Source organism: Babylonia areolata, chromosome 33, assembly GCF_041734735.1.
Source record: "Babylonia areolata isolate BAREFJ2019XMU chromosome 33, ASM4173473v1, whole genome shotgun sequence".
Taxonomy (NCBI): domain Eukaryota; kingdom Metazoa; phylum Mollusca; class Gastropoda; order Neogastropoda; family Buccinidae; genus Babylonia; species Babylonia areolata.
Genome location: NC_134908.1, coordinates 103,172 through 130,374, shown reverse-complemented (window position 1 = coordinate 130,374; position 27,203 = coordinate 103,172). Strand labels below are relative to the sequence as shown.

The 27,203-nt window shown below is 45.5% G+C and overlaps 1 protein-coding gene across 2 annotated transcripts in view; it reads right to left on the bottom strand.

The window, feature by feature from the left end:
* LOC143276799 (succinate dehydrogenase [ubiquinone] flavoprotein subunit, mitochondrial-like) overlaps nt 1-27,203 on the bottom strand; it is a 58,471-nt gene that overhangs the window by 21,382 nt on the left and 9,886 nt on the right. For both annotated transcript variants that reach the window (XM_076581445.1, XM_076581447.1), the window contains exons 4-10: nt 23,890-24,033; nt 20,415-20,579; nt 16,822-16,970; nt 13,776-13,900; nt 9,266-9,434; nt 6,647-6,842; nt 1,605-1,805 (exon numbers count right to left, since the gene is read on the bottom strand). In XM_076581445.1, the coding sequence (XP_076437560.1) occupies nt 1,605-1,805; nt 6,647-6,842; nt 9,266-9,434; nt 13,776-13,900; nt 16,822-16,970; nt 20,415-20,579; nt 23,890-24,033 (1,149 nt within the window). The remainder of the gene's footprint in view (nt 1-1,604; nt 1,806-6,646; nt 6,843-9,265; nt 9,435-13,775; nt 13,901-16,821; nt 16,971-20,414; nt 20,580-23,889; nt 24,034-27,203) is intronic.

The window sequence follows — 27,203 nt, the reverse complement described above, 5'->3', positions numbered from 1 at the left end:
TCTCCCAGAGAGTCAGTGTGGCTTTAGAGCCAACAGAGGCACCACTGACATGGTCTTCGTTCTCAGACAGCTACAAGAACAATGTCGGGAACAGAACAAAGGACTGTATGCGACATTCGTCGATCTCACGAAAGCTTTCGACACCGTGAGCAGAAAAGGTCTGTGGGAGATCATGAAACGTCTAGGATGCCCCCCAAAATTCCTCAGCATGGTCATCCAACTACATGAGGAACAGCGTGGACAGGTCAGACACAGCAACGACCTTTCGGAGCCCTTCCCAATTGGAAATGGAGTGAAACAAGGTTGTGTCCTCGCGCCGACCCTCTTCACGATCTTCTTCAGCATGATGCTCCAACAGGCCACTGAAGATCTTGGCGACGACGACGGTATCTTCATCAGATACCGCACTGATGGCAGCCTATTCAACCTGAGGCGGCTACAGGCCCACACCAAGACACTGGAGCAACTCATCAGAGAGCTTCTGTTTGCCGACGATGCTGCCCTCGTCGCCCATACAGAAGCGGCCCTGCAGCGTATAACGTCCTGCTTCACAGAGGCTGCGCAGCTCTTCGGCCTAGAAGTCAGTCTGAAAAAGACGGAAGTTCTCCACCAGCCTGCCCCACAGGAAGAATTCCACGCTCCTCACATCAACATCGGTGAGACAGAGCTGAAGTCGGTCCACCAGTTCAGCTACCTAGGCTGCACCATCTCGTCTGACGCCAAGATCGACAAGGAGATCGACAACAGACTTGCAAAGGCAAACAGCGCATTCGGCAGGCTGTACAAGAGAGTGTGGAACAACAAACACCTGAAGAAAGACACAAAGATCAGCGTGTACAGAGCTGTTGTACTGCCCACCTTGTTGTATGGCTCCGAAACCTGGGTCACCTACCGGCACCACATACGACTGCTTGATCGCTTCCACCAGCGCTGCCTTCGCACCATCCTCAGCATCCACTGGAGTGACTACATCACAAATGTCGAGGTCCTGGAGCAGGCAAAGACTATCAGCATCGAGGCAGTGCTGCTAAAGACCCAGCTACGTTGGGCAGGGCACGTGTCCAGGATGGAGGACCACCGCCTGCCCAAGATCGCGCTGTATGGCGAACTGTCCACTGGCCACCGTGACAGAGGAGCACCCAAGAAGAGATACAAAGACTCCTTGAAGAAAGCTCTCGGTGCCTGTCACATTGACCATCGCCAGTGGTCCGCAGTAGCCGCTGATCGAGAGACCTGGCGACGCACCATCCACCAAGCTGTCTCCTCCTTCGAAAACAACCGCAGGGCCAGCCTTGAGGACAAACGCAGAAGGAGGAAGAACCACGACGCTGCAGCCGCGAACCCAGACCAGACTTTCCCTTGCAACCGCTGCGGCCGACTCTGCTTTTCCCGCATTGGCCTTGTCAGCCATGAGCGTGCCTGCATCAGACGTGGACAACGCCCTTCCTAGATCTTCGTCAGCGAAGCCAGGCCATGACAACTGGGTAGGCAAGGGAGTTACAGAGGGTCTACCTTAGACAAAGAAGCCGCAAACCCTTTCATCATCAATGTGGTCACTAAGTATCTCAATCATCAGGCAAGGGAGCTAAGCCATCATCACTGACCTGCTTGATGGGTCCGATGGCCTCCCCTGGCTTGTTCTCCTCGATGATGGTGTTGGCGCAGGCACGGCCAAAGACAACCAGGTCCAGCAGGGAGTTGGCACCCAGTCTGTTGGCGCCATGCACTGAGGCACAGGCCACCTCCCCTGCTGCGTACAGCCCTCCCACCACCTCATCCCCCTTGTCTGCACTGTACTTGATCACCTGTACACAGCACACAGTGACAGTCAGTGATATAACACTGTACTGTATCATCTGTACACAGCCACACAGCGACAGTCAGTGATATAACACTGTACTGTATCATCTGTAAACAGCCACACGGTGACTGTCAGTGATATAACACTGTACTTGATCACCTGTACACAGCCACACAGCGACAGTCAGTGATATAACACTGTACTGTATCATCTGTACACAGCCACACAGCGACAGTCAGTGATATAACACTGTACTGTATCATCTGTAAACAGCCACACGGTGACCGTCACTGATATAACACTGTACTCTATCATGTGTACACAGCCACACGGTGACTGTCAGTGATATAACACTGTACTCTATCACCTGTACACAGCCACACAGCGACAGTCAGTGATATAACACTGTACTCTATCATCTGCACACAGCCACACGGTGACAGTCAGTGATATAACACTGTACTCTATCATCTGTACACAGCCACACGGTGACAGTCAGTGATATAACACTGTACTCTATCATCTGCACACAGCCACACAGTGACTGTCAGTGATATAACACTGTACTTGATGACTGTCAGTGATATAACACTGTACTCTATCATCTGCACACATCCACACAGTGACTGTCAGTGATATAACACTGTACTCTATCACCTGCACACATCCACACAGTGACTGTCAGTGATATAACACTGTACTTGATGGCTGTCAGTGATATAACACTGTACTCTATCACCTGTACACAGCCACACAGTGACAGTCAGTGATATAACACTGTACTCTATCACCTGCACACAGCCACACGGTGACTGTCAGTGATATAACACTGTACTCTATCACCTGTACATATCCAAACGGTGACTGTCAGTGATATAACACAGTACTCTATCACCTGTACACATCCACACAGTGACTGTCTGTGATATAACACTGTACTTGATGACTGTCAGTGATATAACACTGTACTCTATCACCTGCACACAGCCACACAGTGACAGTGATATAACACTGTACTCTATCATCTGTACACAGCCACACGGTGACTGTCAGTGATATAACACTGTACTCTATCACCTGCACACAGCCACACGGTGACTGTCAGTGATATAACACTGTACTCTATCACCTGCACACAGCCACACGGTGACCGTCACTGATATAACACTGTACTCTATCATCTGTACACAGCCACACAGTGACTGTCAGTGATATAACACTGTACTCTATCACCTGTACACATCCACAAGGTAACAGTCAGTGATATAACACTGTACTCTATCAGCCATACACATCCACACAGTGATATAAATAAGACTTGAACAAAGGAAGTTAGTAAAAACAGTACTAAGTGGTGATAGTGTGCTATCCTGGGTTGATATAACCTCAAATCACAATAATGACATCAACAATGATGATATTGATAACAATGATTGCAATAATAAAAATATTGGGTTCATAGAGTGCTGAAGACAACAGGCTGGGAGGAGGGAGGGAGGGGTTATACTGGACAGGACAGAAGACACAAATAAACTGCAGGTACAGAGGGAGGAGAGGGAGGGAGGGGTTATACTGGACAGGGCAGAAGACACAAATAAACTGCAGGTACAGAGGGGGGAGAGGGAGGGAGGGGTTATACTGGACAGGACAGAAGACACAAATAAACTGCAGGTACAGAGGGAGGAGAGGGAGGGAGGGGTTATACTGGACAGGACAGAAGACACAAATAAACTGCAGGTACAGAGGGAGGAGAGGGAGGGAGGGGTTATACTGGACAGGGCAGAAGACACAAATAAACTGCAGGTACAGAGGGAGGAGAGGGAGGGAGGGGTTATACTGGACAGGGCAGAAGACACAAATAAACTGCAGGTACAGAGGGAGGAGAGGGAGGGAGGGGTTATACTGGACAGGACAGAAGACACAAATAAACTGCAGGTACAGAGGGAGGAGAGGGAGGGAGGGGTTATACTGGACAGGACAGAAGACACAAATAAACTGCAGGTACAGAGGGAGGAGAGGGAGGGAAGAGTTTTATTTGTATTTGTATTTCTCTTTTTATCACAACAGATTTCTCTGTGTGAAATTCAGGCTGCTCTCCCCAGGGAGAGCATGTCGCTACACAGTACACTACAGCGCCACCTTTTTTTTTTTTTGTATCTTTTCCTGCGTGCAGTTTGATTTGTTTTTCCTATCAAGGTGGATTTTTCTACAGAATTTTGCCAGGAACAACCCTTTTGTTGCAGTGAATTCTTTGACGTGTGCTAGGTGCATGCTGCACACTAGACCTCGGTTTTATGTTCTCATCTGAATGACTAGCGTCCAGACTACCACCACTCAAGGTCTAGTGGAGGGGGAGACAATATCGGCGGCTGAGCCGTGATTCAAACCAGCACGCTCAGATTCTCTCGCTTCCTAGACGGACACGTTACCTCTGGGCCATCACTCCACGCGGAGAAGACAGAAGACAGAAATAAACTCAGGTACAGAGGGAGGGGAGGGAGCAGTTACAATGGAGAAGACAGAAGACAGAAATAAACTCAGGTACAGAGGGAGGGGAGGGAGGAGTTACAATGGAGAAGACAGAAGACAGAAATAAACTCAGGTACAGAGGGAGGAGAAGGCGGGGCCAATGGCAGAAGACAGAAACTGTGGGTACAGAGGGAGGGAGGAGTTAAATGGAGAAGATAGAAGACAGAAATAAACTCAGGTACAGAGGGAGGGGAGGGAGGAGTTAAATGGAGAAGATAGAAGACAGAAATAAACTCAGGTACAGAGGGAGGAGAAGGAGGGGCCAATGACAGAAGACAGAAACTGTGGGTACAGAGGGAGGGGAGGGAGGAGTTAAATGGAGAAGACAGAAGACAGAAATAAACTCAGGTACAGAGGGAGGGGAGGGAGGAGTTAAATGGAGAAGGGAGAAGACAGAAGACAGAAATAAACTCAGGTACAGAGGGAGGGGAGGGAGCAGTTACAATGGAGAAGACAGAAGACAGAAATAAACTCAGGTACAGAGGGAGGGGAGGGAGGAGTTACATGGAGAAGACAGAAGACAGAAATAAACTGTGGGTACAGAGGGAGGAGAAGGCGGGGCCAATGACAGAAGACAGAAACTGCAGGTACAGGGGGAGGGGAGGGAGGAGTTACAATGGAGAAGACAGAAGACAGAAATAAACTCAGGTACAGAGGGAGGGGAGGGAGGAGTTACAATGGAGAAGACAGAAGACAGAAATAAACTCAGGTACAGAGGGAGGGGAGGGAGCAGTTACAATGGAGAAGACAGAAGACAGAAATAAACTCAGGTACAGAGGGAGGGGAGGGAGCAGTTACAATGGAGAAGACAGAAGACAGAAATAAACTCAGGTACAGAGGGAGGGGAGGGAGGAGTTACAATGGAGAAGACAGAAGACAGAAATAAACTCAGGTACAGAGGGAGGGGAGGGAGGAGTTAAATGGAGAAGACAGAGGACAGAAATAAACTGTGGGTACAGAGGGAGGGGAGGGAGGAGTTAAATGGAGAAGACAGAAGACAGAAATAAACTCAGGTACAGGGGGAGGGGAGGGAGGAGTTACAATGGAGAAGACAGAAGACAGAAATAAACTCAGGTACAGAGGGAGGAGAAGGAGGGGCCAATGACAGAAGACAGAAACTGTGGGTACAGAGGGAGGGGAGGGAGGAGTTAAATGGAGAAGACAGAAGACAGAAATAAACTCAGGTACAGAGGGAGGAGAAGGCGGGGCCAATGGCAGAAGACAGAAACTGTGGGTACAGAGGGAGGGAGGAGTTAAATGGAGAAGACAGAAGACAGAAACTGTGGGTACAGAGGGAGGGAGGAGTTAAATGGAGAAGACAGAAGACAGAAACTGTGGGTACAGAGGGAGGGGAGGGAGCAGTTACAATGGAGAAGATAGAAGACAGAAATAAACTCAGGTACAGAGGGAGGAGAAGGCGGGGCCAATGGCAGAAGACAGAAACTGTGGGTACAGAGGGAGGGAGGAGTTAAATGGAGAAGACAGAAGACAGAAACTGTGGGTACAGAGGGAGGGGAGGGAGGAGTTAAATGGAGAAGACAGAAGACAGAAACTGTGGGTACAGAGGGAGGGGAGGGAGGAGTTACAATGGAGAAGATAGAAGACAGAAATAAACTCAGGTAAAGAGGGAGGAGGAGGAGGGGCCAATGACAGAAGACAGAAACTGTGGGTACAGAGGGAGGGGAGGGAGGAGTTACAATGGAAGAGACAGAGGACAGAAATAAACTGCAGGTACAGAGGGAGGGGAGGGAGGAGTTAAATGGAGAAGATAGAAGACAGAAACTGTGGGTACAGAGGGAGGGGAGGGAGCAGTTACAATGGAGAAGACAGAAGACAGAAATAAACTCAGGTACAGAGGGAGGGGAGGGAGGAGTTAAATGGAGAAGATAGAAGACAGAAATAAACTCAGGTACAGAGGGAGGGGAGGGAGCAGTTACAATGGAGAAGACAGAAGACAGAAACTGTGGGTACAGAGGGAGGGGAGGGAGCAGTTACAATGGAGAAGACAGAAGACAGAAACTGTGGGTACAGAGGGAGGGGAGGGAGCAGTTACAATGGAGAAGACAGAAGACAGAAATAAACTCAGGTACAGAGGGAGGAGAAGGCGGGGCCAATGACAGAAGACAGAAACTGTGGGTACAGAGGGAGGGGAGGGAGCAGTTACAATGAAGACACAAAACACAAAGATAGTGCGTGTACAAAGGGAGGGGAAGGAGATCATTGGAAAAGATGCAGGTCTTAAAGCAAGACCAAGGAGGCGGGTGTAGAATAAAGGTGCTCTGGTTGCAAGAGAAAACAACAGTGACACTGACTGACCTGTCCCTTGTAGTTGGTGGGCACACCCCCCATGTTGTAGTGGACGGTAGGCAGGACGGGGATAGGGTCACGGGTCACATCCACTCCAGCAAAGATGTGAGCTGTCTCCGAGATACCGGGCAGTCGTGTCTTGAGCACCTCTGGAGGGAGGTGGTGCAGCTGGAGGAACACGTGGTCCTTGTCTGGCCCCACACCCCTGTCATCATGATGATACTGATGATGATAATGATGATGATAATGATGATGATGATGACGACAACACCTCTGGGGGGAGGTGGTGTAGCTGGAGGAACACGTGGTCCTTGTCTGGCGCACACCCCTGTCATCATGATGATATTGATGATGATAATGATGATAATGATGATGGTATCTCTGGCCCCACAGTCTGTCATCATGATGATACTGATGATGATAATAATGATATCTCTGGCCCTTCACCCCTGTCATCATGATGATATTGATGATGATGATGATGACTATGATGATATCTCTGGCCCCACACCCCTGTCATTTTGATAATAATGATGATGATAATGATGATGATATCTCTGGCCTCACACCCCTGTCATTATGATGATAATGATGATGATAATGATGATGATATCTCTGGCCTCACACCCATGTCATTATGATAATAATGATGATGATATCTCTGGCCTCACACCCCTGTCATTATGATAATAATGATGATTATAATGATGATGATATCTCTGGCCCCACACCCCTGTCATTATTATGATAATAATGATGATTATAATGATGATGATATCTCTGGCCCCACACCCCTGTCATCATTATGATAATAATGATGATTATAATGATGATGATCTCTGGCCTCACACCCCTGTCATTATGATAATACTGATGATGATAATGATGATGATATCTCTGGCCTCACACCCCTGTCATTATGATAATATTAATAATGATGATTATAATGATGATGATATCTCTGGCCTCACACCCCTGTCATTATGATGATAATGATGATGATAATGATATATCACACCCCTGTCATCATGATGATATTAATGATGATGACTATGATGATATCTCTGGTCCCACACCCATGTCATTATGATAATAATGATGATGATAATGATGATGATATCTCTGGCCCCACACCCCTGTCATTATGATTATAATGATGATGATATCTCTGGCCTCACACCCCTGTCATTATGATAATATTAATAATGATGATTACAATGATGATGATATCTCTGGCCTCACACCCCTGTCATTATGATGTTAATGATGATGACAATGATGATGGTACCTCTGGCCCCACACCCCTGTCATTATGATAATATTGATGATGATAATGATGATGATGATATATCTGGACCCACACCCCTGTCATCATGATGATATTGATGATGATAATGATGATGGTATCTCTGGACCCACACCCCTGTCATCATGATGATATTGATGATGATAATGATGATGATATCTCTGGACCCACACCCCTGTCATCATGATGATATTGATGATGATACTGATGATGGTATCTCTGGACCCACACCCCTGTCATCATGATGATATTGATAATGATGATGATGATGATATCTCTGGACCCACACCCCTGTCATCATGATGATATTGATGATGATAATGATGATGATATCTCTGGACCCACACCCCTGTCATCATGATGATATTGATGATGATAATGATGATGATATCTCTGGACCCACACCCCTGTCATCATGATGATATTGATGATGATAATGATGATGATATCTCTGGACCCACACCCCTGTCATCATGATGATACTGATGATGATAATGACGATAATGATATCTCTGGCCCCATACCCCCCTGTCATCATAATATTGATGGTGATATTGATGATGATACTGATGATGATAATGATGATATCTTTGGCCCCACACACCCTGTCATCACGATGATGATATCAATAATACCACTGACCCCAAACCTGAGTCATGATATGATGATATCAATAATACCTCTGGCCACACATACCTGTAATGACAATAACCCACACAGACACACACATGATACACAATCACACAGACACACACATAATACACAATCATACAGACACGCACACTATGTATAATCACACAGACAATACACAGTCACACAGAAACACAGATAATACACAATCACATAGACAGACACACTCACCATCTCTCAAGGATCTCAACAGTCATGGAATGAGACACATCACACACAGACACACAAAAAATACACAATCACACACACAATACACAATCACACAGACACACTCATCGTCCCTCCCAGATCTCAATGGTCATGGCACAACACATGTCACACACACAGACACACACACAATATACAATCACACAGACACACTCACCGTCCCTCCCAGATCTCAATGGTCATGGCACAATACATGTCACACACACAGACACACACACACAATACACAATCACACAGACACACTCACCGTCCCTCCCAGATCTCAATGGTCATGGCACAATACATGTCACACACACAGACACACACACAATACACAATCACACATACACACTCATTGTCCCTCCCAGATCTCAATGGTCATGGCACAATACATGTCACACACACAGACACACACACACAATACACAATCACACAGACACACTCACCGTCCCTCGCGGATCTCAATGGTCATGGAACGAGACACAACGTCCCGGGAGGCCAGGTCCTTGGCATTGGGAGCATAGCGCTCCATGAAACGCTCCCCCTCACTGTTCACCAAAAACCCTCCCTCTCCTCGTGACCCCTCAGTGATCAAGCAGCCAGCCCCATAGATTCCTGGAGGATGAAGGGAAAAATGGGTAGACTGGTGTGTGTGTGTGTGTGTGTGTGTGTGTGTGTGTGTGTGTGTGTGTGTGTGTGTGTGTGTAATCAGGCAGCCAGCCCCATAGATTCCTGGAGGATGAAGGGAAAAATGGGTAGACTGGTGTGTGTGTGTGTGTGTGTGTGTGTGTGTGTGTGTGTGTGTGTGTGTGTGTGTGTGTGTGTGGATGTGTGTGTGTGTAATCAGGCAGCCAGCCCCATAGATTCCTGGAGGATGAAGGGAAGAATGGGTAGACTGGTGTGTGTGTGTGTGTGTGTGTGTGTGTGTGTGTGTGTGTGTGTGTGTGTGTGTAATCAGGCAGCCAGCCCCATAGATTCCTGGAGGATGAAGGGAAAAATGGGTAGACTGGTGTGTGTGTGTGTGTGTGTGTGTGTGTGTGTGTGTGTGTGTGTGGATGTGTGTGTGTGTAATCAGGCAGCCAGCCCCATAGATTCCTGGAGGATGAAGGGAAAAATGGGTAGACTGGTGTGTGTGTGTGTGTGTGTGTGTGTGTGTGTGTAATCAGGCAGCCAGCCCCATAGCTTCCTGGAGGATGAAGGGAAAAATGGGTAGACTGGTGTGTGTGTGTGTGTGTGTGTGTGTGTGTGTGTGTGTGTGTGTGTGTGTGTGTGTGTGTGTGTGTGGATGTGTGTGTGTGTAATCAGGCAGCCAGCCCCATAGATTCCTGGAGGATGAAGGGAAAAATGGGTAGACTGGTGTGTGTGTGTGTGGGGGTGGGGGGTGGGGTGGGGTGGATGTGTGTGTGTGTGTGTGTGTGTGTGTGTGTGTGTGTGTGTGTGTGTGTGTGTGTGTGTACCGTAAATACCTGGAAGAAAAAGTGGGTTGTGTGAGTGTGTGTGGGGATGATGTAGTGGGGGGTCATCTTCGATGTCCTCTTTCCGACATACCACACAAATACACACATACCATGCACATACACCACACCCTCAAACACACACACACACCATGCACACACACCACACCAAAAACACACACACACACCTAACACCACACACACACCCCACACTGACAAACACAACCACGACCCATACACAGACACCAAAAACACACACAATAAAAACACACCACACACAAAACAAACACACCACAAACCAACCAACGACACTGTCACCCCCACAGATACTACAGACACACACTCAGACATACACACCACACCGACATCCACCCACCCCACACCCAACACTGACACCACAAACACACCAGACATCCATCCACCCCACACCCAACATTGACACCACAAACACACCAGACATCCATCCACCCCACACCCAACACTGACACCACAAACACACCAGACATCCATCCACCCCACACCCAACATTGACACCACAAACACACCAGACATCCATCCACCCCACACCCAACACTGACACCACAAACACACCAGACATCCATCCACCCCACACCCAACATTGACACCACAAACACACCAGACATCCATCCACCCCACACCCAACACTGACACCACAAACACACCAGACATCCATCCACCCCACACCCAACATTGACACCACAAACACACCAGACATCCATCCACCCCACACCCAACATTGACACCACAAACACACCAGACATCCATCCACCCCACACCCAACACTGACACCACAAACACACCAGACATCCATCCACCCCACACCCAACACTGACACCACAAACACACCAGACATCCATCCACCCCAAACCCAACATTGACACCACAAACACACCAGACATCCATCCACCCCACGCCCAACACTGACACCACAAACACACCAGACATCCATCCACCCCACGCCCAACACTGACACCCACGCACCCCACACCGAACACTGACACCACAAACACACACCACACTGACACCCATCCACCCCACACCCAACACTGACACCCATCCACCCAACACTGACACCACAAACGCACATCACACTGACACCCACCCACCCCACACCCAACACTGACACCACAAACAAACACCACACTGACACCCATCCACCCCACACAGACACCCACCCACCACACACCCAACACAGACATCACACCCACACACACCACACGGACACCCACTTACCCCACACCCAACACAGACACCACAAAAACACTACACCCACACACCCCACAACCAACACAGACACCACACACACACCAGACATCCATCCACCCCATACCCAACACAGTCACCACAAACACACTACACCCACCTACACCACACACCGAACACAGACATCACAAACACACTACACCAACCTACCCCACACCCAACACAGACATCACAAACACACTACACCAACCTTCCCCACACCCAACACAGACATCACAAACACACTACACCAACCTTCCCCACACCCAACACAGACATCACAAACACACTACACCAACCTACCCCACACCCAACACAGACACCACAAACACACTACACCCACCTTCCCCACACCCAACACAGACATCACAAACACACTACACCAACCTTCCCCACACCCAACACAGACACCACAAACACACTACACCAACCTACCCCACACCCAACACAGACACCACAAACACACTACACCAACCTTCCCCACACCCAACACAGACACCACAAACACACTACACCAACCTACCCCACACCCAACACAGACACCACAAACACACTACACCAACCTTCCCCACACCCAACACAGACATCACAAACACACTACACCAACCTACCCCACACCCAACACAGACACCACAAACACACTACACCAACCTTCCCCACACCCAATGCAGACATCACAAACACACTACACCAACCTTCCTCACACCCAACACAGACATCACAAACACACTACACCAACCTTCCCCACACCCAACACAGACATCACAAACACACTACACCAACCTTCCCCACACCCAACACAGACATCACAAACAAACTACACTCACCTTCCCCACACCCACCACAGACACCACACACACACACCACACAACAACCATCCACCCCACACCCAACATAGACACCACACACACACACCACACTACAACGATCCACCCCACACCCAACACAGACACCACAAACACACACCACACTACAACCATCCACCCCACACCCAACATAGACACCACACACACACACCACACTACAACCATCCACCCCACACCCAACACAGACACCACAAACACACACCACACAACAACCATTCACCCCACACCCAACATAGACACCACACACACACACCACACTACAACCATCCACCCCACACCCAACACAGACACCACAAACACACACCACACTACAACCATCCACCCCACACCCAACACAGACACCACAAACACACACCACACTACAACCATTCACCCCACACCCAACATAGACACCACACACACACACCACACTACAACCATCCACCCCACACCCAACACAGACACCACACACACACACCACACTACAACCATCCACCCCACACCCAACACAGACACCACACACACACACACCACACTACAACCATCCACCCCACACCCAACACAGACACCACACACACACACCACACTACACCCACCCACCCCACACCCAACATAGACACCACACACACACCACACTACAACCATCCACCCCACACCCAACATAGACACCACACACACACACCACACCAGAACCATCCACCCCACACCCAACATAGACACCACACACACACACCACACTACAACCATCCACCCCACACCCAACACAGACACCACAAACACACACCACACTACAACCATCCACCCCACACCCAACATAGACACCACACACACACACCACACTACAACCATCCACCCCACACCCAACACAGACACCACAAACACACACCACACTACAACCATCCACCCCACACCCAACATAGACACCACACACACACACCACACTACAACCATCCACCCCACACCCAACACAGACACCACAAACACACACCACACAACAACCATCCACCCCACACCCAACATAGACACCACACACACACACCACACTACAACCATCCACCCCACACCCAACACAGACACCACAAACACACACCACACAACAACCATCCACCCCACACCCAACATAGACACCACACACACACACCACACTACAACCATCCACGCCACAGCCAACACAGATACCACTATCACAGACACACTACACCCACCCACCCCACACCCAACATAGACACCACACACACACACACACCACACTACAACCATCCACCCCACACCCAACATAGACACCACACACACACACCACACTACAACCATCCACCCCACACCCAACACAGATACCACTATCACAGACACACTACACCCACCCACCCCACACCCCACACTGACACCACACCCACCAGTGGGGTGGAACTGCACGAACTCCATGTCCTCATTGGCCAGACCCGCCCTGTTCACCATGGCCGTCCCGTCACCAGTGCAGGTGTGGGCCGATGTGCACGAGAAGTAGGCACGCCCGTAACCCCTGTTACACAGATACAGTTCGTACAGTAATAGGCACACCCGTAACCCCAGCTCCACACAGTTCATACAGTAATAGGCACGCCCATAATCCCTGTTACACACAAAGTTCATACAGTAATAGGCACACCCATAACCCCTGTTACACATGCACAGGTCATACAGTAACAGGCACACCTGTAACCCCAGTTACACACATACAGTTCATACAGTAATAGGCACACCTGTAACCCCAGTTACACACACACAGTTCATTCAGTAATAGGCACACCCATAACCCCTGTTACACATGCACAAGTTATACAGTAATAGGCATGCCCGTAACCCCTGTTACACACACACACAGGTCATACAGTAATAGGCACGCCCTTAACTCATTGGAGATGAGCCAGAGCTTCAGCACCGGCGCTCAGCCCACCCAGGACGATGTGCCGAAGCGTGAGATCTGATGGATCTCCAAATTTTTTCATACACTCAGCAGTGTTCAATTAAAGGGAAACTAATCAGGCTGTCTGGAGGGATCAGTCTAGGAAAAACTGAGTTATTTCCCCTTGACCGTTAACCGTGTGAAAGGCTTTTTTCTAGACTTTTCTGGACTGGGTCAGAGGCCAACCTTTACATAACCAAAATGGCGGCGAGGCTAACGTACTCCCTGCGTGAGGCTGTTGAAATTGTGACAGAAGAAGGATCAAACACTGAACGTGACCTCCTTGACACTGGTGACGAATTCTCTGATGATTTTTCTGATGATGATGACATTCACTTAGTACCAGATGATGATTTTGAAAGTGACGACGAAACTTTGCTGACTGACCCCTACGACGCTGAGACAGAAATCGACAGTGACACTAGTGACGGCCATACTGCAAGACAAGATGGACTTTATGACTGTAGATATTAACGATTAGGAACAAGAGTACTTGTATGAGTGGGTAAAAGAGCTGACAAACTTCCCACTGGCTGCACCTTTCACTGGGACCCCAGGACTCTCACTGACTTTCCAGACACGCCCACTCCTGTTGAGGTGAGTGTGTTTACAATTTGATACTTTGCTAATTTATTTCTTGTGTAAATGATGTTGATTTTTACAATTTTTAATGAATAATTTGTACAGATTAATGTAAAATTATCATTTTGTGTGTGTGCACTTCTTAAATGTGTGGGTGTGTGTCTGTGCAATGGGTGTATCAGTGTATTATGTATGGGCATGTCTGTGCATGTGTGTTATTTATTCTGTCACTCCTGAATTATTTATGCATGTCTATGTGCTGTGTGATATTATTGATGTTTATTTTGCATTTGTTTTTTTTTGTTTTGTTCCACCCCCCCCTTTTTTGCAATACATGCAAAACCTTTTCTTCTATTTTTCTTATGACAGCACTGTCTGTTACAGAAATTCAAAACACTTTACACACATGAGGAGGAGATCTGCCAGACACAGGAGCAGACATGGGGAGACAGGCCAGGCAGTCACTGGCCTGCTAACATTTCACCCACCAAGGAGCAGCAGACCAGGAAAACACAGAGAGGGTGCAAGATGTGTAACACCAAACACAAAGCATGTAATAAGCACACCTGTAACCCCTGTTACACACAAAGTTCATACAGTAATAGGCACGCCCGTAACCCCTGTTACACACACAAAGTTCATACAGTAATAGGCACGCCTGTAACCCTGTTACACACATATAGTTCATACAGTAACAGGCATGCCTGTAACCCCTGTTACGCATACACTGGTCATACAGTAATAGGCACAACTGTAACCAGTTACACACACAGGTTATACAGTAATAGGCACGCCCGTAACCCTGTTACACACACACTGGTCATACAGTAATAGGCACGCCTGTAACGCCTGTTACACACATACAGTTCATACAGTAATAGGCACGCCCGTAACAACTGTTAAACACATACAGTTCATACAGTCATAGGCATGCCCGTAACAACTGTTACATACAGTTCATACAGTAACAGGCACGCCCGTAACGCCTGTTACCCACATACAGTTCATACAGTAATAATCACGCCCGTAACAACTGTTAAACACATACAGTTCATACAGTCATAGGCATGCCTGTAACAACTGTTACATACAGTTCATACAGTAACAGGCATGCCCGTAACCCTGTTACACACATACAGTTCAGACAGTAATAGGCACGCCCTTAACCCCTTTTACACACTTACAGTTCATACAGTAATAGGCATGCCCATAACCCTGTTGCACACATACAGTTCATACAGTAATATGCATGCCCGTAACGCCTGTTACACACATACAGTTCATACAGTAATATGCATGCCCATAACTCCTGTTACACACATACAGTTCATACAGTAATATGCATGCCCGTAACCCCTGTTACACACATACAGTTCATACAGTAATATGCATGCCCGTAACCCCTGTTACACACATACAGTTCATACAGTAATATGCATGCCCATAACCCCTGTTACACACATACAGTTCATACAGTAATATGCATGCCCGTAACCCCTGTTACACACATACAGTTCATACAGTAATATGCATGCCCATAACCCCTGTTACACACAGGTCATACAGATATACAAACCAAGGTCCACTATTCACCATCTCATCCCAAAAGTTAATTACAGTAGGCCTGTATACCTTCATTTGTATTTCGTGTATCCTTGTGAAAAAAAAAAAAAAGTGTACTCCTCAAGAGTATGGAGGCCTACTTGACAGGATGACAACAGTCACACATGTAAAATCCCGGTTGTTGATATTAAAGAACATGGGAGTTGCAGCCTGCATACAAAGGAAGAAAAACAGAAAACAAGAAACCCACAAATACACACACACAACTGCCTTCACAAGTGGAAAAAAACCAAAAAACAAAATGTTTGCGGTGACCCCCCAATGTATGTGGATGACCCCTGATGTTGACCTACCCAGTGGCCAGGATGGTGTTCTTGGAATGGAAACGATGGATGGAGCCATCCTCCAGGCAAAGGGCGATCACTCCGCGACACTCCCCGTCCTCCATGATCAGGTCCAGGGCAAAGTACTCAATGAAGTAACTGGTGTCATACTTCAGGGACTGCCACACCAATACCAATAAATACATAATAAATAACTAAATAAATAAATAAACAAAACTGTCTAGGACAAAGTACTCAATGAAGTAACTGGTGTCATACTTCAGGGACTGCCACACCAATACCAATAAATACATAAATAAATAAATAAATAACTAAATAAATAAATAAACAAAACTGTCTAGGACAAAGTACTCAATGAAGTAACTGGTGTCATACTTCAGGGACTGCCACACCAACACCAATAAATAAACAAAACTGTCCAGGGCAAAGTATTCAATGAAGTAACTGGTGTCATATTCAGGGACTGCCACACCAACACCAATAAATAAATAAATAAACAAAACTGTCCAGGGCAAAGTACTCAATGAAGTAATTGGTGTCATACTTCAGGGACTGCCACACCAACACCAATAAATATATCAAGAAATAAATAAACAAAACTGTCCAGGGTAAAGTACTTGATGAAATATTACAACAAAGATGTCCAAGTCAAAGTACTTGATGAAGTACTTTGTGTTACACTTATGGGACTCACATAACAACAAATAAATAAATAAACAAACAAATACATAAATAAATATAGAAGCAAAATTTCCAAGGCAAAGTATTCAGTGAAGTAGTTCATATCATACTTCAGGGACTAGGCAAAGTATTCAGTGAAGTAACTCATGTCATACTTCAGGGACTAGGCAAAGTATTCAATGAAGTAACTCATGTCATACTTCAGGGATAGGCAAACTATTCAGTGAAGTAACTCATGTCATACTTCAGGGACTTGGCAAAGTATTCAGTGAAGTAACTCATGTCATACTTCAGGGACTAGGCAAAGTATTCAATGAAGTAACTCATGTCATACTTCAGGGATAGGCAAACTATTCAGTGAAGTAACTCATGTCATACTTCAGGGATAGGCAAAGTATTCAATGACGTAACTCATGTCATACTTCAGGGACTAGGCAAAGTATTCAATGATGTAACTCATGTCATACTTCAGTAATAGGCAAAGTATTCAATGACATAACTCATGTTATACTTCAGGGATAGGCAAAGTATTCAATGATGTAACTCATGTCATACTTCGGGGACTTGGCAAAGTATTCAGTGAAGTAACTTATGTCATACTTAAGGGACTAGGCAAAGTATTCAATGACGTAACTCATGTCATACTTCAGGGATAGGCAAAGTATTCAATGACGTAACTCATGTCACACTTCAGGGATAGGCAAAGTATTCAGTGAAGTAACTCATGTCATACTTCAGGGACTTGGCAAAGTATTCAATGACGTAACTTATGTCATACTTCAGGGATAGGCAAAGTATTCAGTGAAGTAACTCATGTCATACTTCAGGGATAGGCAAAGTATTCAGTGAAGTAACTCATGTCATACTTCAGGGACTAGGCAAAGTATTCAATGACGTAACTCATGTCATACTTCTGGGACTAGGCAAAGTATTCAATGAAGTAACTCATGTCATACTTCTAGGACTAGGCAAAGTATTCAATGAAGTAACTCATGTCATACTTCTGGGACTAGGCAAAGTATTCAATGATGTAACTCATGTCATACCTCAGGGATAGGCAAAGTATTCAATGACGTAACTCATGTCACACTTCAGGGACTAGGCAAAGTATTAAATGACGTAACTCATGTCATACTTCAGGGATAGGCAAAGTATTCAATGACGTAACTCATGTCATGCTTCAGGGACTAGGCAAAGTATTCAATGAAGTAACTCATGTCATACTTCAAGGATAGGCAAAGTATTCAATGACATAACTCATGTCATACTTCAGGGACTAGGCAAAGTATTCAATGATGTAACTCATGTCATGCTTCAGGGAATAACACACCTGCAACAACTAACATAGAAACAAAAAAAAAACCTGTTTGTACAAATCACCTGCCAACCCCAGAATCTTTATATCAGGAACAGATGATGGTGACAGACACAAAATGAAATGCTGAAGAATGTTCAATAACACATTATATATATAATGTTACCAAGGTGATGCTGTGCAGGTATGTCCATTTATGCATGTGAAGTTGTTCACACACACACACACACCAGCCAGGTAACTGACCCAGTCATAGAGGATGTGCAGGTATGTATGTGTATGCATGTTCAAAAGTTCACACACCAACACACACACAGCACACCAGCCATAAGTGACCCAGTCATAAAGGGTGTGCAGGTACGTTCATGTATGCATGTTAAGATGTTCACACACACACACATACATACAGCAGACCAGCCATAACTGACCCAGTCATAAAGGGTGTGCAGGTACGTTCATGTATGCATGTTAAGATGTTCACACACACACACATACATACAGCAGACCAGCCATAAGTGACCCAGTCATAAAGGGTGTGCAGGTACGTTCATGTATGCATGTTAAGATGTTCACACACACACACATACATACAGCAGACCAGCCATAACTGACCCAGTCATAAAGGGTGTGCAGGTATGTACATGTATGTTAAGATGTTCACACACACACACACACACACAAACACACACACACGCAGCAGACCTGCTATAACTGACCCAGTCATAAAGGGTGTGCAGGTATGTACATGTATGTTAAGATGTTCACACACACACACACACACAAACACACACACACGCAGCAGACCTGCTATAACTGACCCAGTCAAAAAGGGTGTGCAGCTATGTACATGTATGTTAAGATGTTCACACACACACACAGCAGACCAGCCATAACTGACCCAGTCATAAAGGGTGTGCAGGTATGTACATGTATGTTAAGATGTTCACACACACACACACACACACAAACACACACACATGCAGCAGACCTGCTATAACTGACCCAGTCAAAAAGGGTGTGCAGCTATGTACATGTATGTTAAGATGTTCACACACACAGCAGACCAGCCATAAATGACTAATCATAAAGGGTGTGCAGGTATGTACATGTATGTTAAGATGTTCACACACACACACACACACACAAACACACACACACGCAGCAGACCTGCTATAACTGACCCAGTCAAAAAGGGTGTGCAGCTATGTACATGTATGTTAAGATGTTCACACACACAGCAGACCAGCCATAAATGACCAATCATAAAGGGTGCGCAGGTATGTACAAGATGTTCACACACACACACAGCAGACCAGCCATAACTGACCCAGTCATAAAGGGTGTGCAGGTATGTTCATGTATGCATGTTAAGATGTTCACACACACACACAGCAGACCTGCCATAACTGACCCAGTCATAAAGGGTGTGCAGGTATGTACATGCATGTTAAGATGTTCACACACACACACAGCAGACCAGCAGTAACTGACCCAGTCATAAAGGGTGTGCAGGTATGTACATGTATGCATGTTATAGAGTGTACAGGTATGTACATATTACATGTATTCATGTTCAGATGTTCACACACACACACACATAACTGACCCGGCCATAGAGGGTGTGCAGCAGAGAGTGACCGGTGCGGTCAGCCACAGCACAACAGCGATGGGCCTGACCTCCCTTGCCTCGATTCAAACTCTGGCCTCCGAAGGCCCGCTGGTAGATCTTGCCGTTCTCCAGACGACTGAATGGCATGCCATAATTCTCCAGCTGTCACACACACATCCAACATGGAAGACAATGATAACCGAACTGCACCCAACACATCTGTTTCTCCCAACTTCCAGTGCTGCATAAAATACCTGACCAGTTTCTTTGTTGTGATCAATATCTCTCCCATACACATGTACACAACTGCGTATTAGTCAACATATTATCACATCACCACAGTGACTGTTTGGTGAGAGAAGATTCAGGGAATCTTCAATTACAGTTTTTTTAAAAACAAGTCTGGGATGCTTTTATGCAACTGAAGTGAAAACAAAACAAAAAAAATAACCTGAGAAAAGACGGTTTGATCCCTCTGTTACATCACTACACATTACCCACATTAGGTGTTGGCCACACAATGCCACTTCTGAAAACATTTCCTGGGTTTTTATTTTCCCCATCAAATACCATGTTGCTTCAATGAAAAACAGAAGGAATTTTCTCTACTGCCTCAGTGATCACTTTCAGCATTCATCACAATCATGCTTTATCTGTGTGTGGCTTGATCTTAAAGCTGTGCACAAACATGATGGTGGAATGTGGTGCACAGGATGCATGGATGTTTGTTTTCTTTCATTTTGACTTTTTAACCAAAAGGCACAACAGTAATCCCTTTCATATTTCATCTGAACAGGTTTTTGGGTGTTTTTTTCTGATTAAGTCTTAAAGCCACAGGCAAACCAATGACTTTACATATTGGTGAAGAGTGACCATTTTATTAAACTTCCTAATTAAAATTAACTTATTAAACTACAACTATGACAGCTACACGCCTCTTTCACAGTTTGAACATTACCCTGAAGGCTAACAAGCTATCTACAACCACACACCACAATATACATCACCTGAAAGCTAACAAGCTATCTAAACCAAAGTCACATATGACAATACACATCACCTAAAAGCTAACAAACTATCTAAACTAAAGTCACACATGACAATACACATCACCTGAAAGCTAACAAGCTACCTAAAACCACACACAACAATAAACATCACCTGAAAGCTAACATGATATCTAAAGCTACACACTACAATACACATCACCCAAAAGCTTTCTATCTAAAGCCAGACACGAATATACACATCACCTGAAAGCTACCTTAAGTTAGACACGAACATACACATCACCTGAAAGCTATCTAAAGCCAGACACAAACATACACATCACCTGAAAGCTATCTAAAGCCAGACACGAACATACACATCACCTGAAAACTATCTTAAGTTAGACACGAACATACACATCACCTGAAAGCTATCTAAAGCCAGACACGAACATACACATCACCTGAAAGCTATCTAAAGCCAGACACGAACATACACATCACCTGAAAGCTATCTAAAGCCAGACACGAACATACACATCACCTGAAAGCTATCTAAAGCCAGACACGAACATACACATCACCTGAAAGCTATCTAAAGCCAGACACGAACATACACATCACCTGAAAGCTATTGAAAGTTAGACACGAACATACACATCACCTGAAAGCTATCTAAAGTTAGACACGAACATACACATCACCTGAAAGCTATCTAAAGCCAGACATGAACATACACATCACCTGAAAACTATCTTAAGTTAGACACGAACATACACATCACCTGAAAGCTGTCTAAAGCCAGACACAAACATACACATCACCTGAAAGCTGTCTAAAGCCAGACACGAACATACACATCACCTGAAAGTTGTCCAAAGCCAGATGCGAACATACACATCACCTGAAAGCTGTCTAAAACCAGATGCGAACATACACATCACCTGAAAGCTATCGAAAGCCAGACATGAACATACACATCACCTGAAAGCTGTCTAAAGCCAGATGCGAACATACACATCACCTGAAAGCTGTCTAAAGCCAGATGCGAACATACACATCACCTGAAAGCTGTCTAAAGCCAGATGCGAACATACACATCACCTGAAAGCTATCTAAAGCCAGACACGAACATACACATCACCTGAAAGCTATCTAAAGCCAGACATGAACATACACATCACCTGAAAGCTGTCTAAAGCCAGACACGAATATACACATCACCTGAAAGCTATCTAAAGCCAGACATGAACATACACATCACCTGAAAGCTGTCTAAAGCCAGACATGAACATACACATCACCTGAAAGCTGTCTAAAGCCAGATGCGAACATAAACATGTCCTTTTCGAAAGCTGTCTAAAGCCAGACACGAACATACACATCACCTGAAAGCTGTCTAAAGCCAGATGCGAACATACACATCACCTTTTCGAAAGCTGTCTAAAGCCAGACATGAACATACACATCACCTGAAAGCTATCGAAAGCCAGACACAAACATACACATCACCTGAAAGCTGTCTAAAGCCAGATGCGAACATACACATCACCTGAAAGCTGTCTAAAGCCAGATGCGAACATACACATCACCTGAAAGCTGTCTAAAGCCAGACACGAACATACACATCACCTGAAAGCTATCTAAAGCCAGACATGAACATACACATCACCTGAAAGCTAACAAAAGCCAGACATGACAACACACATCACCTGAAAGCTATCTAAAGCCAGACATGAACATACACATCACCTGAAAGCTATCTAAAGCCAGACACGAACATACACATCACCTGAAAGCTGTCTAAAGCCAGACATGAACACACACATCACCTGAAAGCTGTCAAAAGCCAGACACGAACATACACATCACCTGAAAGCTGTCAAAAGCCAGACATGAACATACACATCACCTGAAAGCTATCAAAAGCCAAACATGACAACACACATCACCTGAAAGCTGTCTAAAGCCAGACATGACAACACACATCACCTGAAAGCTGTCTAAAGCCAGACATGACAACACACATCACCTGAAAGCTGTCTAAAGCCAGACATGACAACACACATCACCTGAAAGCTGTCTAAAGCCAGACATGACACCACACATCACCTGAAAGCTGTCTAAAGCCAGACATAAACATACACATCACCTGAAAGCTGTCTAAAGCCAGACATAAACATACACATCACCTGAAAGCTGTCTAAAGCCAGACATGACAACACACATCACCTGAAAGCTGTCTAAAGCCAGACATAAACATACACATCACCTGAAAGCTATCAAAAGCCAGACATGACAACACACATCACCTGAAAGCTAACACGCTAACTAAAGCCGCACACAACCATGCACATCACCTGAATGAAAGCTATCTAAAGTAAAATATGATTATATCTACATATCACCTGAAGGCTGACATGCTAACTAAAGTCAGTCACGACCATTCACATCAAGCAAGGACAAGACAGCAGAGACCTCACCTCAATGACAGCTTTGGGGGCCTCCTCACACATGTAATGGATGGCATCCTGATCTCCCAGCCAATCAGAACCCTTCACTGTGTCGTAGAAATGCCAGCGCCAGTCATCCTCCTCCATGTGACCCAGGGCAGCGTTGATGCCACCCTGATGTGGAACAGACATTAACAGACATATAATGTCTGTAACATACTGCAACACTGATGCCGCCCTGATGTGGAACAGACATTAACAGACATGTAATATCTGTAACATACTGCAACATTGATGCCGCCCTGATGTGGAACAGACATTAACAGACATGTAATATCTGTAACATACTGCAACACTGATGCCACCCTGATGTGGAACAGACATTAACAGACATGTAATATCTGTAACATGCTGCAACACTGATGCCGCCCTGATGTGGAACAGACATTAACAGACATGAAATATCTGTAACATACTGCAACACTGATGCCACCCTGATGTGGAACAGACATTAACAGACATGTAATATCTGTAACATACTGTAACACTGATGCCACCCTGATGTGGAACAGACATTAACAGACATGTAATATCTGTAACATACTGCAACACTGATGCCACCCTGATGTGGAACAGACATTAACAGACACCTAATATCTGTAACATACTGCAACACTGATGCCACCCTGATGTGGAACAGACATTAACAGACATGTAATATCTGTAACATACTGCAACACTAATGCCACCCTGATGTGGAACAGACATTAACAGACATGTAATATCTGTAACATACTGCAACACTGATGCCACCCTGATGTGGAACAGACATTAACAGACATGTAATATCTGTAACATACTGCAACACTGATGCCGCCCTGATGTGGAACAGACATCTAATGTCTGTAGTGTAACATATTGCAGCACTGATGCCGCCCTGATGTTGAACAGACATCTAATATATGTAACGTACTGCAGCATTGATGCCGCCCTGATGTGGAACACATTAACAGACATCTAATGTCTGTAACATACTGCAACACTGACGCTGCCCTGATGTGGAACAGATATTAACAGACATCTAATGTCTGTAACATACTGCAGTACTGATGCTGCCCTGATGTGGAACAGACATTAACAGACATCTAACATCTGTAACATACTGCAGCACTGACACCACCCTGATGTGGAACAGACATTAACAGACATCTAACATCTGTAACATACTGCAGCATTGATGCTGCCCTGATGTGGAACAGATATTAACAGACATCTAACATATGTAACATACTGCAGCATTGATGCTGCCCTGATGTGGAATCAGATATTAACAGACATCTGTAACATACACATACTGCAACACTGATGCCACCATGATGTGGAACAGACATTAACAGACATCTAACATCTGTAACATACTGCAGCATTGATGCTGCCCTGATGTGGAAGAGATATTAACAGACATCTAACATCTGTAACATACACATACTGCAACACTGATGCCACCATGATGTGGAACAGACATTAACAGACATCTAACATCTGTAACATACTGCAGCACTGACACCACCCTGATGTGGAACAGACATTGACAGACATCTAACATCTGTAACATACTGCAGCACTGACACCACCCTGATGTTGAACAGACATTAACAGACATCTAACATCTGTAACATACTGCAGCACTGACACCACCCTGATGTTGAACAGATATTAACAGACATCTAATGTCTGTAACATACTGCAGCAATGACACCACCCTGATGTGGAACAGACATTAACAGACATCTAACATCTGTACTATACTGCAGCAATGACACCACCCTGATGTGGAACAGACATTAACACACATCTAACTGTAACATACTGCAGCACTGACACCACCCTGATGTGGAACAGACATTAACAGACATCTAACTGTAACATACTGCAGCAATGACACCACCATGATGTGGAACAGACATTAACAGACATCTAACTGTAACATACTGCAGCACTGACACCACCCTGATGTTGAACAGACATTAACAGACATCTAACATCTGTAACATACTGCAGCACTGACACCACCCTGATGTGGAACAGATATTAACAGATATTTAACATCTGTAACATACTGCAGCACTGACACCACCCTGATGTGGAACAGACATTAACAGACATCTAACTGTAACATACTGCAGCACTGACACCACCCTGATGTGGAACAGATATTAACAGACATCTAACATCTGTAACATACTGCAGCACTGACACCACCCTGATGTGGAACAGACATTAACAGACACCTAACATCTGTAACATACTGCAACACTGACACCACCCTGATGTGGAACAGACATTAACAGACATCTAACTGTAACATACTGCAGCACTGACACCACCCTGATGTGGAACAGATATTAACAGATATTTAACAACTGTAACATACTGCAGCACTGACACCACCCTGATGTGGAACAGACATTAACAGACATCTAACATCTGTAACATACTGCAGCACTGACACCACCCTGATGTGGAACAGACATTAACAGACACCTAACATCTGTAACATACTGCAGCACTGACACCACCCTGATGTGGAACAGACATTAACAGACATCTAACATCTGTAACATACTGCAGCACTGACACCACCCTGATGTGGAACAGACATTAACAGACACCTAACATCTGTAACATACTGCAACACTGACACCACCCTGATGTGGAACAGATATTAACAGACATCTAACTGTAACATACTGCAACACTGACACCACCCTGATGTGGAACAGACATTAACAGACACCTAACATCTGTAACATACTGCAACACTGACACCACCCTGATGTGGAACAGATATTAACAGACACCTAACATCTGTAACATACTGCAACACTGACACCACCCTGATGTGGAACAGATATTAACAGACACCTAACATCTGTAACATACTGCAACACTGACACCACCCTGATGTGGAACAGACATTAACAGACATCTAACTGTAACATACTGCAGCACTGACACCACCCTGATGTGGAACAGATATTAACAGATATTTAACAACTGTAACCCTGGGCAGTGTTGATGCTGCCCTGAAATGGAACAGAAATGTAAACTGATGGCCTAGAGGCAACACATCCGCCTAGGAAACGAGAGAATCTGAGCACTCTAGTTTGAATCACGGCTCAGCCACCGATATTTTCTCCCCCTCCACTTGACCTTGAGTGGTGATCTGGATGCTAGTCATTCAGATAAGACAATAAACTGAGGTCCCATGTGCAGTATGCACTCAGCACATGTAAATGAACCCACGGCAACAAAAGGGTTGTTCCTGGCAAAATTCTGTAGAA